The 18,001-nt window shown below is 47.5% G+C and overlaps 1 protein-coding gene across 2 annotated transcripts in view; it reads left to right on the top strand.

Annotated features, from left to right (window-relative positions):
* Window positions 1-7,514: 7,514 nt before the first annotated feature.
* cdh8 (cadherin 8) overlaps window positions 7,515-18,001 on the top strand; it is an 88,916-nt gene continuing 78,429 nt past the window's right edge. For both annotated transcript variants that reach the window (XM_047331725.1, XM_035629259.2), the window contains exons 1-2: window positions 7,515-7,952; window positions 10,217-10,734. In XM_047331725.1, coding sequence (XP_047187681.1) covers window positions 10,477-10,734 — 258 coding nt within the window. In that variant the 5' untranslated portion in view covers window positions 7,515-7,952; window positions 10,217-10,476. The remainder of the gene's footprint in view (window positions 7,953-10,216; window positions 10,735-18,001) is intronic.

The following is an 18,001-nucleotide window of genomic DNA, read 5'->3' as shown; positions in this document are numbered from 1 at the left end:
TAGCAATGAGGAGCAACGTTCTCGTTCATTTGGAGAATTTACTGTAGGTCCAATATCCACTCTCTTTTAACTCTGTTTTGGTCTCCACCAACCACTGAGGGAAATATCTGGCTCAACTGTGTCCACCTGCAAGTTGCTAACTTTGTCTGTATGCCGTTTGGTGCTGTAGAGGGAGTGCAACCGTATATGTTTTTAGTGCTTTGAGAACCAAAAGAGTAGAGTCGTGGACAAGAGAGCTAACAATGAGGTGAAACTCACTGCAGAGGATTCATCATTATGAGTCATCCCATTTGTGCTGTTATCTTAATTTCATATTTGATAGTGTTACTATAAAAGTATTGGTTGCAGGGACTTCACATTTACTGTGTATTCACATTTATGTAATGCTAAAGTTTTGTAGCACTTTCTGTAGTTGTGACCAGGATGGAGAGAATCGCGCATGTGGTTTTCCAAAAGTGTTTTGCTTTTTTATTCTTTCTTACAAAAGATTTATTCTTTGGTTAATTTTTTTTCATACCAGACTTAAAATATCTCTCACAGACTGAAATGTTTTGGAATAATAGCAGCCATCCCCATAATTTGTTTGGTCCATCAGAGCTATCACACTTTTTTTTTTTTTACTCCAATATGTTTTTTCCTGTGAAAATGAATAATGATGAAAGTTGATTATTAAACTGCTTACATATAACCATAATGTACAGGAGTAGCATGGCAATCGAGGAAGCCTGTTCGTACAGTATGACTAACTGAATGTGACCGTTCTAATTACTTGAGAAAAAGCACATGGAGACATTTAGTTGAAGTATGTCAATGTTGCTGGTGCCCCATTACACAGGTATTCGTCCTCATCCACAGACATGTGTTTCAGTCATTCCTGAGGCCTAACTGAATGAGATCATATGCCTTTAACAACATGTCGTGATGTGTCGTTGTGTTTTGTGCAAAAGCTAGTCCATAGTTAATTTGGAATTTATTCATAATTTTGGGCCATCACCAATCTTCAGCTGTGAACTTAATAAAATGACCGCGTATGGGACAACTTCACAGACAGCTATAGAAATGAAAAAAGCAGACTGGCTTATGCTGCAGCTCCTCGCTGGAATCCAATGAGAGGTTAGCTGGCTCGCTCCTCATTTCTACAGCCGTCAGTTAATTTGTTATGTACCTCAGTTTTTAATTAGAAGAGCAAAAATTTTTATTATGATCTATGCTGAAAAATTTGCTTTTCATTCATGGCTCTTTAGAGACATAATTGGTGGTTATTTATTATCAATTCAGAACATATAAATTAACATTTCTCACACTGGATAAAAATGTCGCGAATGAATAATTAATAATGTACCATTTATTGTTGGTTTTAAACTTGAGTGCAAAACTTTTAACTCAACCCCCGCTCCTGCTTACAATCTGTGAGAGCCTTCCGGCGTCCATAATTTATCATAAAGCTCTTATCAGAAAAGGAAATTCATAAGACCCTCCCTCTGTCTGTGGGCAGACGACAAATGGCAGAGCTCGTCCTCGTTAACCGAGTGGCTAGCCCTCATAATGAGCACTATTGAAGGTAAAGTGTCATTATTGCAGCACGCCGTCTATTCATTACAACCATCAATGTCTATTGATGTCTGCCTTCGTCTAATCCGAGGACTCTTAGGTGAGCACTCGTCTTCATCTATAACCTCCCTTTCACATTAATGTCAAATGTCTTCCCTTTTTGCCACGTTCAGTTTCGCTATTATGTCCCCGTGCTCATAAAGCATCGCACCTGCCTGCAGGAAAACGGAGAGATAGCCCAGCGTTTAATGGTGTAATAAATAGAGGAGGGCCCGCGCGTTGTTCTGATGGAACGGAAGCATGAGTGCGAGTTTCCGAAAAGAACTGCTCTTAAAAACTCAACACAGATTAGTGAAACAAACTTGCCTGTAAATCAAATTCCATGTGTACAAACCGTGGTGTCAATTTCAACGGACACAGCTGTCAGTCTGGATGTCTGCCTATGAACTCGAAATCCTGACGGATCAGCAGTATATCCCAAGATTCACTTCATTCATTCAGATATTTTTAGGAAATCACGAGCACCCGCGGGGGAAATCATGGCGGATAAAAACAAGTTTTGAAAGCAGAGTTTCGACTGTGAGCAAAACCTTGTCCATTACTGCATCTAACTTTCTTGGTGTCCTGACAGTCCTCTGTGGCGTTTGACTCTGGTTTTAATGCAGTGGGAATAAAAGTGTGTGATTCTGCCTCACCGTTTCAATGGCTCGCATCCCGCCTAATTGGCTGCACAATCATTTTCAACAATGGCTGTTGCGACCGGCGTAACACATCTGGTCCATTAGACTTTTTTTTTTAACAATGGGTCAGTTAAGCTGCTCAGTGTAACGTCTCAGCAACTGCTTGATGGAAAGACATTTTGTACAGACATTCATGGCCCCGAAGGATGGATCCTAATGATGCCCTGACCTTTCCTTTACCTCCACCATCAGGTCCAATTGCAAATTCTTCTGAAGCGGCCCGATCAATGGAATCTTTTCTCTGGTTTAGTGCTACTTTCAAATAGTATGTTAACACTATCAAGCAAAAATGTCAAAGGTTATTGCTGCCTTCAAATAAGGTATTGTTTAACCTAGTAAGAAAGTAAGTAAGTAATCACCAGTGACACCAGTCACGAAGTGGATAAAACGTGATTCAATTCAATACAGTTCAATTCTATAGCGCCAAATCGTTACATACTGTACGTTATCTCAAGGTACGTTACTTATTAAGGTCGCGACCTCACATCATAGAAATCCAACAGTTCCCACAATGAACAAGCACTTGAAGAGAAAAAAAATCCCTTTTGACAGGAAGAAGTCTTGAGCAGCACCAGTCTCAGTTGTGGGCGGCCATCTGCCTCGAGAGGCTGGGGTCACAGGAGAGAAATGGGGGAGAGAGGGTTTGTGGGTAGAAAGAGGGGGAGAGAAGAAAGAGAGTGGGATAGAAACTTTGGTGCGGGTAGGGGTTAGTGGAAGTGGGAGGGGTGGGGCCTACTCTTGAGAAGAGTCCATATGGACGCCCTCCTCTTCACATCACAACCTCGCATGTAGGGATTTTATGGAAGAGTTCACAAGTTGGGATATGTTTGCTGATGTTTTCAGGAATTTTAAAGGCCACATAGAGGTAAGGTGGTAAGTTAGTATTGTATGATTTTAGTCATATAGAGCTTCTGTGTTGGATTTAACAATACATCTGCGGGAAATGTGTGTAAGACTCTTGGTCTTAGTCTTGGAACAGCACAGGGTTTCATGCTGTTTTCCTGTGATCATCTTTATGGCATAGTCCAGATATAATATTTTGTCTGTGTTGATTCATTATGGCAGCAGTTTGGGTGGGACTTCAAAAAATGTATTAAAAAAAAATACCAGAGTTTCAGCTTCTGCCATTGTCACGAGTGATGATCGAGCTATGTCAGAGTTGCCATCCGACTCCAAATAATTGTTTCCTTTTTTTTTTTTTAATGCAGTTTTCTTTTTTTAATTAATGTGACTCTATGTGGCTAATGTGGTGTTATGGTGCAGTAAACAACGCTGCTTTTCAACACCGGGGGGCACATGTTCCTCTCAGAGCTATGTACTGTATTTGGGGCACCAAATACAAAATGAAACAATGGTTGCAAAAACAAATACTTTCCCCAGATCTAAACACACACACACACACACACACACACACACACACACACATACACACACACACACACACACACACACACACACGCATGACAGGCAAAGTTTAGAGAATCTTTAGTTTCCAGCAGCTGTTTTCTGTTCTCAACTAAATAAACTCATGTAATTTGAATTTTCCTCACTAATTACTTCAGTTAATTAATGCTTCAGATATCATAATTCAACATCTGCTGATTCAACTTGTTATCTAAAGTTCACTTAGCATGTTGCTCTCAGTACTATATATACACAAACAACAATTAACATTTTTTTTGCAAAGCAGATAAACATCTTCTTTTTTTAAAATATGTGTGGGTGGGCCGGGGTTAATTTAATTAATTTGTGTCAACGAAGGACGTAAGTTGAACTTTCTCGTTTCACCCCAGAGGGGACTCAACATAGACAAATATGTGAGTATCAACAAAGTCTAATAATCATTTCTGATGCATTGTTGTTGCTGCAGCTCTTCATTCCCTCAGCGTCTTGTTACATGCATCCCTTAATGAAGCAGGAATGGAATCCCTGTTTGTTGTACCAGCGGGGGTCTGAGGACTGTCCTGCATAATTGGGAAGTAAGTGGCACAGATACGTGAATGTGAATAAATAAGCCAAATGTAATTAATGAGGACCAATGATTCGACCGGTGATAATTAAATCTGCTGTGTTTTTCAATTTGCATGATTAAGATGTTAGTTAATGTTATGTTGCAGCCGCGCACGTCACAGGTTGTTCATTCTGAAAATGTCAACATATCAGAATTCTCAACACTGCACTTAATTATCTTCAGGAGCTTAAAAAACTATCAGCTAAATCAATTAACTTTAATCTGCAACCAATTAAAGTGTGACTTTAAGGAATGCTAATGCGCCACATGCTGTACTTACATCTGAGCCTGCTCAAACACAGACGTCGCCCAAAATGTCTCGGTAACTCAGCAAGTGTGTGTGTGTGTGTGTGTGTGTGTGTGTGTGCGCGCGCTCGTTGGAGGGGGTGCACTTTGCACACTGTCTGAACAGGAAGTGTTCACTTCAAGCAGGAGTTGTTGCTTTTTCTCTCATACCCAACTGGAATTTAAGTTTGATTTCACGCTGTTATGATTCAAAAGAGGTCAGATTCGATTTGCATATTTTGACATTTTAACCATTCACGGCAGCACGAATACATTTTTTTAAAAGCCTGCCTGAAAAGCAGCTACGGTGGTTTCGGAGGAGCCGAATTGGAGAAAAAGCTAATTGTGCCGTTAACATAAAAAAAAGGAGAGGAGGGCACTTGACAATGAAGAAAAATTAGTATTTCTAAGCTTTTCATGTCCCCCAGAAACAGACATATTCTGTAGAGCGATTTCAATAATTTTAATGTTATATAATAACCGAGACAGGTGAGGAGAAGGAGGAATAAGAAGAAGAGAAAACCAAGGGTCATTTTAGTTTCAAGTCTTCTTCAATAAAGCACGGTGTTCATTTTGTAGTAAATTACTGGAGCGTGAATACAGCATGATTGGCAGCTGGTCTGTCCAATCAGTGCATGCTCGCACGGGAAGGTGGGCACGCAGTGGACGGACGAGCTCTCGATTAGACACGCCCCCAATTATATGTCCCGTTTTCCAAAATACCAACATGGTGGAATCACCAGGTTAGCAAATCATCACCATTGCTGACGGCGTTGAAGGGCAAGTAAGTAGAGAAAGGGGACATCCACCTGAGAACCGTTTAGACTGCAGGTCAACTGCTCACGGAGATGATTGCTGATTCCGGGTTATTCACATACCTGTGTCTTATACACCTGCTTTAACAGGTTCGCTCACGAGTATATCCCAGTGAGAATGTCCATAAGCGTGGGCAAGCACATGCCTCAAATAATTGGAAATCCACTTAAAAACGTGACACACATGAAGGAAGAACCACGCAGCGACGTCTGTCACGTCGCAGCAGGCCGTGGTGGCGACCTGTTGTGCAGAGCTTCAGACGTGGCGGTCCGCGGCGCGCGGCGCTCCAGCTCTGTGATTAATACCACTGACAAAGCAGCAACTAGTGATCGATTGAGGATGCCTGGGATCTGAAGACCATTTCCCCTTCACTTACTTTGCCTTTTTACAAAGCCATCTGATATTTTGATCACCGGCGGGGGCCATGTCGGCGGAATGAATCACTAATTTCAGGCGGGAAACCTTTCTCATTTGCACAAAAAACTCGCACCCGCAAAAGGGAGATTTTGAACAATTAGATGATTTCAGATTCACCTGATGTCAAACACAGCTCTCAGCCTGTACCTTTTCATGAGGGCGCCATGGATGACATTGGCGCCGACACTTTAATTAAAAAAAAAAAAAGAAAAGAAAAATATATTCTTGTATTCAGCATGAATTCATTGAAGTTTGACACTTTTTACTGGGGTGTGTGAGGCAGTGCGTGTGTGCGTGTGTGTGTGTGTGTGTGTGTGTGTGTGTGTGTGTGTGACAGAGCGAGAGGAGTGTTATGTTAATGTATATATATATTTATATTTATATTTATATTAGCTTAACTCTGTCCACACATATACCCAACATGCGCGGGATGTCTGTCAATTAAATCTCTATTCATATCGAGCAGGACACATGGCTCAACATTTACAGGCTGATGTATTATGCAGCAGGAGCTCTTAAGGAAGATGATTGGAGAATTCCCATATGGAACGCGGCTGCAACTTCAAAGACCTTGGTGGGAGGAAAATTAAATGGTACAGAAATAAATAATGGCCGACTTGATGCTAATTGGGATCTCTTGCGCTTGGGTCAAAGGGGCCTCCTCCCCGGGGCAAACGCCTGATAAGAGAAACGGTTTGTTTGTGTTGGTGTGGCGTGGCACGACAACGCGGCGTGTGTGTGTGTGTGTGTGTGTGTGCTCTCCCGCCCTCCGACCGAGACTTATCTCCGGATTTGCTCGCCCGGACGCACGCTGGGTCGAGGTGGGGTGTGGAGGGTGACGTCATCGTGGGATCAAAGGACTGGGGAGTTCTAATGCCCCAATGACTTTCATGAAGACAGATTCTCACAGTAGATGAGAGAAGCCGTGCGTCTCTGTGTGTGGGTGGGTGGGTGTGTGTGTGTGTCAGTCAGAAAGAATGCTGACCATCCTCTGCTGATGCTCTAAAAGCGGCTGCTCCCTCCAAAGGCCTTTCATGACTGCTGCCAAGTAGCCGCACAAACACTAGAGGGCCCTCTCAGTGGATGGCAGCATTGGGTGACCCTGCGTGCTGTCACTCATCACTAACACTCACACACTAACATTCAGCTATGCCTATGCAATGTGCCGGACTTTTGCTTTTCTTACTGTCTTAACACGACCTGTGTAACGCTTTCGCTGCTCCTTGTCGTTTTTTGGTTGTTTTTTTTTGTCACAGAGTTTCCTCCCTGTGTGCAGCATCTATGTATCAGGAATACAAATCAACTGAGCCACAGAGCAGTCGGTGTGCGGGCCACAGTGGAAGAGGAGGAAGAGTAAGCATGACTGTGTAGAATACACTTATTTACGTTCCATTGTGCCAGCAAGAGCCAGAGTAGCGTGTGTGTGTGTGTGTGTGTGTGTGTGTGTGTGTGTGTGTGTGTTGGGTGTGTTCCTTGCTCATCCCTATCAAATGACAGTGTAAATGAGCAGGGACAACTAATGCCTCTATAAAAAAAAGAGGAGAGAAGAGTTAGATCAGGGAGAGAGAAACACACACACACACACACACAGAGAGAGAGAGAGAGAGAGAGAGAGAGAGAGAGAGACAGCGACGAGAATGATTATATTTTTTTCCCCCCTGCACTCACCTATGTGTAATACCCACAGCTACAGCAGTGCGAGACAATAACCTCTGAGTGTCCGTGCCCGGCGCGCGGAGCGGCGCGCGTTCATTTGTGCGCCTGTTGAACCGGCTCCCCATCAACCCAATGAGCGTCGCGGAGGGGGGAAGGCTCTCTCTCCGCCGCCGCGCATCTCTCCTCCATCTCCTCCTTCACTTTTCCAGGCAGCCAGCAGGAGCCTGTCGGAGCTCCCGTAACTACGAAACCCCAAACACTGTCACTCCGCCTTGACAACCCTGCAAGGAAGAAGGATACCCGCCTCGCGCCGCTCCATTCTTGTTCCCCTTTTTCTGTTGCGTCTCGCTCCCTTTCCGAATGAAGCCCATTGGACTTTTTTCCTTTTTTTCCTTTTTTTTTTTTTTTTTGATTGTTGCGTATTTTTGAAAAGGGGTGAAATGATGCAGCACCGGAGAAGGATTCAAGTCCCACCAGTAAGTATCGCCCGCCGTCGTGTTACACAAACCCGAACAGGTATTGCGCTTGTGCGTTATAGTGTTTTTTGTGTGTGTGTGTGTGTGTGTGGAGAGGTTTACCAGGACGTCCCCTTTTTTTTTCTTCCTTCTCCCCCCTCCGACGCCGGGGCTAAAGTGCATCTTTCCCCCCCCCCGGTACATTCGCGGTGAGCCGCGGCGACACACGGAGCGAGTCGTCGGCAGAAAGGTCCGCAACTTAGAGGCTGCCTCCTGCATTCAACATCTCACTCGCCTCCGTTGGCGGCGATGGTCGCACATATGTACACACACACACGCACACACACACACGCACACACACACCGCCGAGGCTTCAGTGTGCTTCATTTTCTGTCAGTTCCACTCGATCGTGCGCTCCAGTCCCGCAGTCGGTGCAATAAGATGGACCGACTGGGAAAACACTTGTCCCCTCAAAGGGGTCCAACCCGCCCCCAATAAAACTTCAGAGAAGAGGGGACATTTGGGTAATCATGCGGACTATTTCTCCGACGTGTTGAAAATGCAGAAGTGGCAGCCTCAAACTTTGATGGATTCCACATTCGTCGGTGTTTCACTCCTTGTCATTTTGACATTTTGGCAAAAAAACGACTCGCTCCGGTGTGTGGAGTGGATTTTTTTTTGCATCCACCTTGGACAGCTCCTCCGCCTCCTCCGTCGCCGCCGCTCCGTTCGCCCGCAGAGCCGCCTGCACGGGCCGCTCTCCGGCCGGGGGAGCTGTCCGCTCCACCCGTGGTGCTGAAACCGCGAGCTTTACGCACGCACTGTGACTTGATAATTGAAAACCTGTTTCATGTCGGTGCTATAATTTTACATTCCAAAAAGACATGTAGATTATCCTCTTAACTCATTGCCCCTAAATACGCACACACACACACATATATATATATATATATATATATATATATATATATGTATATATATATATATATAGACAGATATATATATGTTTTAAATGAACCTGTTAGTCTCCAGGCCGGCCGCCTGTAGTTCCAGAATGTCACAGTAACTCGGGATCTCTCCGCACATTCGTGGTGTTGCGACTGCCTTCAGGTGGAAATGCGGCTTTAGGGCTTATCGTCCTTGGACTTGCACCTGCCGGAGCCACGTTATGACTCCACACCACGGTGGCACGCGCGGATAAGAAAAGAAAGAAACGAAAATAAAGTCATCTGAACTCACACTGACACGTGTGTGCCGAAAAGCAAACCCAAATTCTGGTGCTGTGAAAGCCTTGTCCACCCGCATGCGGTTCTAGCTGAGGACAACTCAACAAAGCCAAGCCTTTGTGTCTGTTTTGTCGTCTTCCTTTTTTTGTCGCTTGCATTCTGGATGCACATCAGTGTGCTGCACAGCCGACGAGACCGAGCCGGTGAGAGGGACGTTAAAGCTAGAGCTGCTCTTTGATTAAAGGGCAAAATTAACATCCGGCTCACTCTTTCATAGATAGATCGGTGGGTGTTTTTTTGGTTTGATTACAGTTTAAACAAACCAAAAAAAAAATGGACACAAGTTCTCTTATCAGATCATAGCCAATGTAAAATTCTGTATTTGATTGGACGACTGAAACGTGCCTCTCGATGCGTTTGATCCCAATTGTCCGGATTGTTGTGTCAGTGAGCTGCGGAGCTGTTGACTTGGTGGGGCTCACCTGCAGAGCAGCCTCTCAATTTTGGACGCTGTCGTGAAGAAATGTGATTGTGGCGTGCAAAAGGATATCCCCCCCCCCCCCCGCCAAAAAAGAAATGTACTGTCAAAACATTAATCACAAGGCAAGATGTAATTGCTCACAATCTTTTCCGGGATAATCCCCAGAACAACAGATTAAAGCGAGGGGAATCTGATGTTGAACGGGCTGCATAGCCACAGAGTTGCAGACGAGCCCGTTTGTTGTTCAATTGCGGCGGGATCACTTGGAAAAGCAGACCGTGATAAAGGGTCACGGCTGCTACGGATAGATCCTCCGTGATGATGAAGTGACATCTCGACCGCTTGGGCTAAAACGAGAAATTGATGTCTTGCCGTTTTTTCTTAATCCATTATTTTTTTGTTCACGTGTTCCTTTCAGATTCCTTTCTTCTGTCTATCATTCTGTCTTGTCTCGTCTGATTTGTTCAAATGTTTATTTGACTCTATTTTCTCACCCCCTCCCCCTTCTCTTCCCCACCTCCTGACAAATCCTCTCGGGACTAAAAGACAACTAACAAACTGTGATTGCTCCCCTATAGGTCTCCCTCTCTGAATAACGCCAAATGGATGCTGTGCGGAGCGCCTCAGCCCCTCACCAACTGCTATGGAGGCATACCATGCCAGTGACCTTTATCACACCATGAATGCAAGCTCCGCCGTTCAAAGAGGACACAAGTAACCTTTTCTTGTTACCCAAGGACCCGGTGATCTGAAGAGAGTATAGGGGGGGAGGGAACGAGACACCGGAAGAGACGCGTCTTGTGAGACAATCAAATAAACAAAACACAACGGCGACACGATGCCAAAGCGGTCCGAGGAGATGCTCATGGATCTGTGGATATCCTTGCTGCTGGTGTGGATTACTTGTGTTCCCCGCGTGTCGGCGACTCCAATCGTTGGCCCGTCCAAAAGTACACAAACTGGTGGGTCCGCAGCAGTGGCGAGCGGTCTTGGCGAAGGACAAAGATTACTGAGCCGCGCCAAGAGAGGATGGGTTTGGAATCAAATGTTTGTGCTGGAGGAATTTTCTGGACCCGATCCAATTCTGGTTGGCAGGGTGAGTGCTGTGATTGTCAGCGTTATATTAAGCTCGCTTATCGTGTGGAAACATTAATTCGGGCCATTTGAATGCTCCCTCCTATTTGTGTTTATTTATTTATTTTCCTTTTTCTTCCCATGGGCAGCGGGAGGGTTTTGGTTGTCAAGGGGAAGCAGAGATACGGGGACAAGAGAGAGGGAGGCACGTGTGTGTGTGTGTGTGTTGGAAGGGGGGGTATCACAAATCAAACTCCCATCAAATAATGGTGGCAACATTTATTTCTGCTGATTTGGATGTCCTTAAAATCCAAGATACTGCACAGCTGTCACACAGATTGTTATATTTTTTGTCACGTTAGGTTTTCTTTTTCACTTTCCCTTCCGCACAAAATACAGATGAAAGAAAACAAATGCTCTCACCCCACTCCCTCATCCCCCCCACATCCTTTTCTTCCTGCAAAGAATGGGCGAACGAGAGAAGGCCGCTCCAGCTATAGTTCGATTTTTATTCCTCTTTGCGGCTCCGTAATGAAAAGAACTGTGGGCCATTCCCGCGGCTAAAAGGGGGCCACCTGCTTCCTGGCCCTGTGTGGAAGTGTCAGGCCCCGCTTCAGGGGAGGGGAGCGGAGGGGATGGGGCGGGGAGGGGATGGGGATGGGGCGGGGGCCGCTGGCCAGCACGGCCAAAGCAGCTTGTTCACAGCTCATTGCTGGGACTCACCTGGGGAGAGTCAGCCTGGCAGCCACGTCCGCCTCCCCCCCCGCCCCCACAAGAATATCACCCAGCCTCTCCGGCATGGGCAGGAATGCGGGCACATCAAACACACTGTTTGGTCTTGTTCGGTGGCAGCTTTGGCAAACAGTGTGCTGGTGCCTAATGTTTTGATAGTCGGTGGGTATACTTGTCTTGTTCGTGACACATTGGCACTGCGATTGCACTGAAACCCCCTTTCCCAGCCCCTTTCGGAAGCGGCACCCGACAGCACTGACGCGAAGGAGCTCGGTTGCGTTTTTTGCCGCGCAAGAAAAACAATTGTGCTCCAAGTAAATTACTTTAATTTCACTTGCTCTTCTCCCCCCCCCCCCCCCCTTCTACCTCGAGCACTGTCATATGGCCGCATCAATTAAACATTTGCCACCATGCGGGATTTGCACCTGTGTTTGCTAAATACCACACAAACACAAAAAGGCTGTTAAGCGACGCATACATTTTTCAGGCGAGTCAATTAGGCGGCCTCTGTTGAATTTGACAGTTGCTGCTCGCCGGAATGCCGAAACAAACAAACACTCCCCCGGGGCCCGCGGTGACCGGGCGCGAGCTCGGTATTTGAAGGTTAGATTGCAGCTGTGAGACACCGAGCGTCACAGATTTGACGGATCGCCCGGCAAACGGAAACGTCTCCTCAAAAAAAGAAAAGAAAAGAAAAACAAACCCCCCCACATAAGCGAAAGGCAACGGAACACATTGATGGCAAATTTTTTGGGATTCCTAATTCCGAGCTCTGTGTGCTGCGTGCCTCTGGCCGGAGCGGGAGATGTTGCTGCAGGCTGTCGACGGGGTTCTCAGTCGCGGGGGAGGTGTCCTCCCGAGGTCTTAGTTAATGTGTTGCAACAAACTTGAGCGTGTGGGTTAGGGTTCGTCAGAGGTATGAGCATCTCCCCGTTGAAGGACAGTGGGTTGAGAGTCGGGTGTGTGTGTGTGTGTGCAGTCGCTGTGTGTGGGGGAGGGGGGGGTCAGCTCTGGGCAAAGAAAAAACGCAGCTTGCCCTTTGTGAGGCGGTGATGATGGGTTGCGTTCACTGCAAGGTTAAGTGCTCATGAGTATGCCTGGCAGAGCTAAGATAAGTCCTACGTTAAACCAAGATGGGACTGGTATTGGTCCAAGAGAGTATAAATCTCTGGCCCGCTCAGGCCTTCTGTCTAATTTTCTTCCTCTTTCTCACAGTTTCTCACACTTAATTAAAAATTAATAAAAAAAATGAATCAACTAGGTGGGAGGTGTGATTTAAAGGGGGGGGGGTCATACAGCTCTCTGTGTTTTTTGTCGTTGTCTTTTTTTCCATCATTTCCTCCACTGTGTGAGGCTGCCTGCATCTGTGGTCATGGGCCCGTTGTCACGGAAGTGCAGGCCAAGATTGGACTCTTTCCAACCCCGTAGTTTTAAATTTTAAATCTTTTTTTATTTATTGCTGGTGTTTAATTATACCCGCGTCCCCGATCTTTGCCGGTGACCGGGTTCCCCCTCAACTACGCCGACACTTTGCACCGAGAGTGAGAGATGGTGTTTGTGCGAGAGGGACAGGGAGAGATTGTGCCATCGAATTTCCAACGGCGTGCCATTCTCTTGTGTTCCTCTCTCAGCAGACCATTAGCATAAATGCGGGAAAGCCGGAGAAGGCGGGGGGGGGAGAGCGGAAGAGCGAGGAGGGCGGCCACAAGGCGTGACAGAACCCTTCCCTTTTCGCTGTTCTTGTTCAGCGCGTCGCTTCGTGACATTGTGATTCACTGAGCGGCGCGTTCGCCCCTCCACGTCAGTCCCGGGGAGGCAGGCATGTGGTACCTGTTAAAGTGAAGCAGGGGAGACAGCTGTGAAAGCCTGTTGCTCGGGCTGAAGCTTAAAACGAACACGGTGTTGGAAGGGGATTTTAAGGATTACTCATCATGAGCCAGGACGGTCAAAAATAACCCTTCATTAAGAGCAGAAATAGGCAAATGGAGTGCGAAAGGCATACGGGCCTGAACGCATCGCGGGCTGATCCAGGTGACGCACGTTCGCCCGTTGTCGACGGCGAGTGGGAGATACCACTTGAGCGTGGAGAGACTCTCATGCGGACCACTGGAAGGCAAGGAGAGGGTAATTTGGGGCAAAGCAGCTCTTGATTCGCCAGTCCACGGCCAGGATGGAAACGCGTTGCCGCCGGGGTTCTAAAAATGAAATGAGAGTTCTTTAGCATCTAAAGTGGTCGCAATCTCGTCAAAGACTTGTCTTCATTTGCGTCCCCGTCGGAACCCCCCTTCAATGTTGGCCACGTTCGCCCAAAAGTTTGCCCGTTCAATCAAAGCTGTTTCAATTATTCAAACGTACAAAATGGGCGACTCGTTTGAATTAGGCCCGTTAAAAGGCAGAACGTCGTCTTAGAACAAAAGACAAACAGTGAACAAATTGCTGCGTTTGCACCAAAGAGAAAGCCGAATGTGTGTTTCCTCAGATTGATGGCAGTTTGCGCCGGAATATCTCTCAGCCCTCGGACGTAACTTTTCCAGACTCCGTTGCTTCGCGGCCATCATTTAGCATACGGTGTGCGATAATGACGGATTGAAGTCTGCCGGATTGTAGTGCAGATGCGATAAATCGACTCGTCCCTCATCCCCGTTGTCCAACACTTTCATCTGCCACAGCATTGTATGTGGGGTTTTTTTTCCCACAAAGAGAATTGATAATCAACCATTAATATTCATCAATTCGGGCTGAAACGGCAAGATTGCAAAGGACTGACAGCGACACTGGGGGAAAGAAAGCTTTGATTATCGATTCAGAAAAGACGGAAAAACGGATATGTCCGTTGGAGAAAAAAATATATATCAATGCTAATAACTTTGTCGATGTGCCGAGAAAAGCGAGCACACGCTTCGTTCTTCCAGACAAGCCGTTTGACAGGATTCCCAACACTAAGGGCCGCCGCGGGATCAGATTGGTGGTGGAATGCGAGTCCGCAGGGGGTCTTGCTACAAGCAGCGGTGATTTTCCCCCCCAATGTTTACTGAAGACCCTTTGGTACTGCTGGCTTGTCTCAAATGGTTCACTCCTTCTTCCTCGCTTTCCCCTTCAGAGGAACATTCAGGTGTAACTGAGGAGAGATGTGGTCCTCCGAAAAGCAAGTGGCCCAACTCCTGTACCGTATGTATGTATTTATTTCACAGGTGAATTCCATAGCTGGTGAGGTGAAATTATCATGCCCCCCGCCCCCCCCCCCCCCCCCCCCCTGTCTGTTGAGCACCCTTAAAATGGAATTGATAAACTTTTATCCGGGACGGTTTGCCAAATTCACTCTTAGACCCTTTTACTGCTTTTGTTGCTTTCTGCACTTTGGACACGATTCGGGACATCAGTCTATAAATAATGATGCGAGCTACTTCTGCTCGGCTGGATTGCCTTCCTCTGTCTCTGTCCCCCACCTCCACCTCTGCCTCCCCCTCCCCCTCCCTCTCTCTGTCTCTCCGTGATGGGGCGATTATCGAGAGAGTGACTCTTGAGCCCCGGGTAAGCTCGCCTCCAGGGCCGGCGGGGTGTGGTACTGTGACATTGTTAAAATTTCTCAGAGAGTTTCGGCTTTAGCGGCGCGAGGCGGCGAGGCACCGCCAAGGCGCGACTGAGCCCCGTCCGCAGCCGCCAGGGCAGCCCGGGAACCCTCCTCCTTTTGTCTGCGTATACTCTGGCTCCAGCAGTTGCGCGCATGTGAAGACTTGGCCTTTTGATTGATGGATGAGGAGTGGGGAGAATATTAGCCGAATCATTGCCGGTAATTGGTAGCCATTATGACGCACAAATTATAATTATTGGCTGGGATGTAATAAATTCTCAAATGCAGCCCACATCAGAAACAGGGTTCCCGTGACTTTGCGAGGGGGGTCGACGAAGAGGCTCTCATTAAATCCAAGGAAAAGGGAAGCCCCCGTCGATGTTTGCCGGACTTAATTTCATTCCACTCGGTTTTTCTCACACCCACAGCCGCTCCTGGAATACAGCTCTGTAATCTGTCCTCGGGGCGGCGCCGCAAAAGATCCATATTGAGCTGCGGTCTAGTAGCAGCTCCTCTGTCTCTCAGGCCTTAGATCTCCATTCCCTCCTCTTGTGTAATTTAGAGGAAAAAAACAACACGTGAACACTCCTCTGTCCTCCACTTCTTCACCCCCCTCCTGCCTTCCTCTCTTTCCCACCCCCGCCCCCAAGGCTCACCTGTACACTATATCACGGATGCCGGCAGGGCCATTATATCAATGGGCCATGGCCACAGTCTCCCTCTTCCTTTCCAATCTCTCCCTGTGTCTGTCCCTCCCGGTCTGTAATAAAACACTGGGCCCAGCAGCGGCTCTGATAGAGCTGTGAGATCACATTAGCGCTGCCCTCGGAGAGCTTGACAGGTTGTCCACGGCTTTGTGTGGTCGTCCTGGTTCCCATTAACAAGCTGCATTAGGTGTGTGCGTGTGTGTGCGTGTGTCATAACAGTGGAGTCCATTCGGCAGCGTTGCGCACCGGAACGAGATGAGCAGACACGCGGACCTGGAATGGAGCATATTTAGACACGAGGCAATAGTAAACACAGTGGTGTCCACGGACGCTTTATGGCTGGTGTATCTTTGCAAACATTTGCAGCGGTGTCAGCATGGTCATATTTATGAAGGATTTCTCCCTAAACTGCTGTATATGGGTTTTAAGCAGAAATTGCAGTCGGGAAACCGAGGTATTTCAAATGTACAGGTCACCACCACCTCGCTGACGTTATTACTTTTCCGGCAAATGTATTGGCAATACTTGTATCTTAAATGTAACTGCCAAGTATTTTTTTTCATTTTTTTTTTAACCAGCCTGCCAGTTTCATAGAAGTACCGTGGTAAACACTCGCAGTTCACTATTGGCAGATGTGCCATTTTTCAAATATTCCCTCATTGGGTTCCCCCTCTTCATTTCTTTTTTTAAAAACACACCCACGCGCGTATAAGCATGGAACATACAGCAGCTCCCAGTGTCCCCTTTAGCATGAACCCCCCTTTGCACATAATCACACACTGTATTTTCTTGCCTGTGTGTTTTCATAAGGGAGATGAAAATCATGTTCCAGCTCAGCGTATCACAAGGAGGCACATGACGCGCCGTGTCCGCCATCCCCGGAAGCTCTCCTGTGTACATGCATCAGCTGCAATAATAATTTAACAGGAAAGCACATCCATTCACGCTGGCTTCGGAGTCCCTGGGCAAAATAACAAGCTTGCCGCCATCGCTCACATCTGCGGCCCGGAATCATTAAGTCCGCGTTGTACAGTGGGCGGCCCGCGCGGCGCGCCCCGGTCCACTTTCCGGAGCGTCGGCGTCGGCGCTAATTCATGGCAAACGGCCCTTTTGTGGCTTCACCTTGGACTGCGTCGCAACGATTACCCCGCTCCCATGTCAGCGTTTGTCAGTCAACGGTGTCAAAGTCTTAGAGTGCAAATCCCGCGAAAGCCCCCGCCTCTCATTAAGTCAGACTCCCCACACCCCCCCCCCCGACCGACCCCAGCCCCTCTCTCTTAGCGCCTTCCCTCCCCTCTCCTCTCATCTGCTCTGCCTCCCCTCGCCCCCTGGCTCGCCGGGGCTCGGCCTGGGCCGGATGTGCGGAGGTGGAGCTCTTAGCGGGCTAAATCGTCCGGCTCTCCGCCTTGAACTTTGCTCTAACTAATTCATAGGAATTAAAGCGGTTCACCTCAAATGCTTGGCTTGTGCTCTGCCTTGGCTAATTGAGTCCGCTTTCCCCTCGAAAGGGGGAAATCTGCTTTGTTTGGGTTATATCATTCTCAAAGCATCAAGAGGCGCATTTGCCATTCGCCACGGCTTAAACCCCTCGCGGCCCTCGTGTGTTGTGCTGACGTGCAAATGACTGTTCATTTCTTAAGCAAAACACCGACTCGTGCATAATCATATTTTAAACGGGCAGCGACGGGCGCCCACATCAAGGCGACACTAAGGAGCTTGATGTCGGACATTCTGTTTACTTGTGAGTCTGGACCGTGTTTCTCCCTGGCCAAGCACCAGTGGCAGTAAATGAGGTTACAGTTATTTAAATCTGATTATTCAAATCAACAGATTATGATTATCTGAAACCTGCTAATTGGCCCATGCCTCTGACTTAGCGGTTGCAGGCGCGGGCCACGGCGGCAGCAGCGGAGGCAGCTGAAGATTCCTGCTCCCCGCGCCAGTGTGCTCTTGTGGGCTCGATGGTTGGCTCGGCTCCCCGGGCGGCTCCTCTCCTATAGATGGAGTGCACGTGCACGTGCAAAATGCTGCAGCAGGCGGCTGCAGGCGGCTTATCCCCGCGCCTCTGCTCCCATGCACGTCCCATCAGCCAAACTGGGACTGCCGGAGTAATCTTGTTAAGAATGGATGTTGTTATTGTGCGGCTGGATGTGCATTTGGCTTCACGGTGAGGCGAGAGCACATGTGGGCTGGAGCCAGAGAGACAATGGGGAGGGAGTTTTGGAATGGGAGGAGGGGGGTTTGCAGCGGGTGCCTATTTCTGGCACTTAAAAGATGAC

This window comes from Scophthalmus maximus, chromosome 4 (genome assembly GCF_022379125.1).
Source record: "Scophthalmus maximus strain ysfricsl-2021 chromosome 4, ASM2237912v1, whole genome shotgun sequence".
Classification (NCBI taxonomy): Eukaryota; Metazoa; Chordata; class Actinopteri; order Pleuronectiformes; family Scophthalmidae; genus Scophthalmus; species Scophthalmus maximus.
This window is presented reverse-complemented; position numbering and strand designations above follow the sequence as displayed.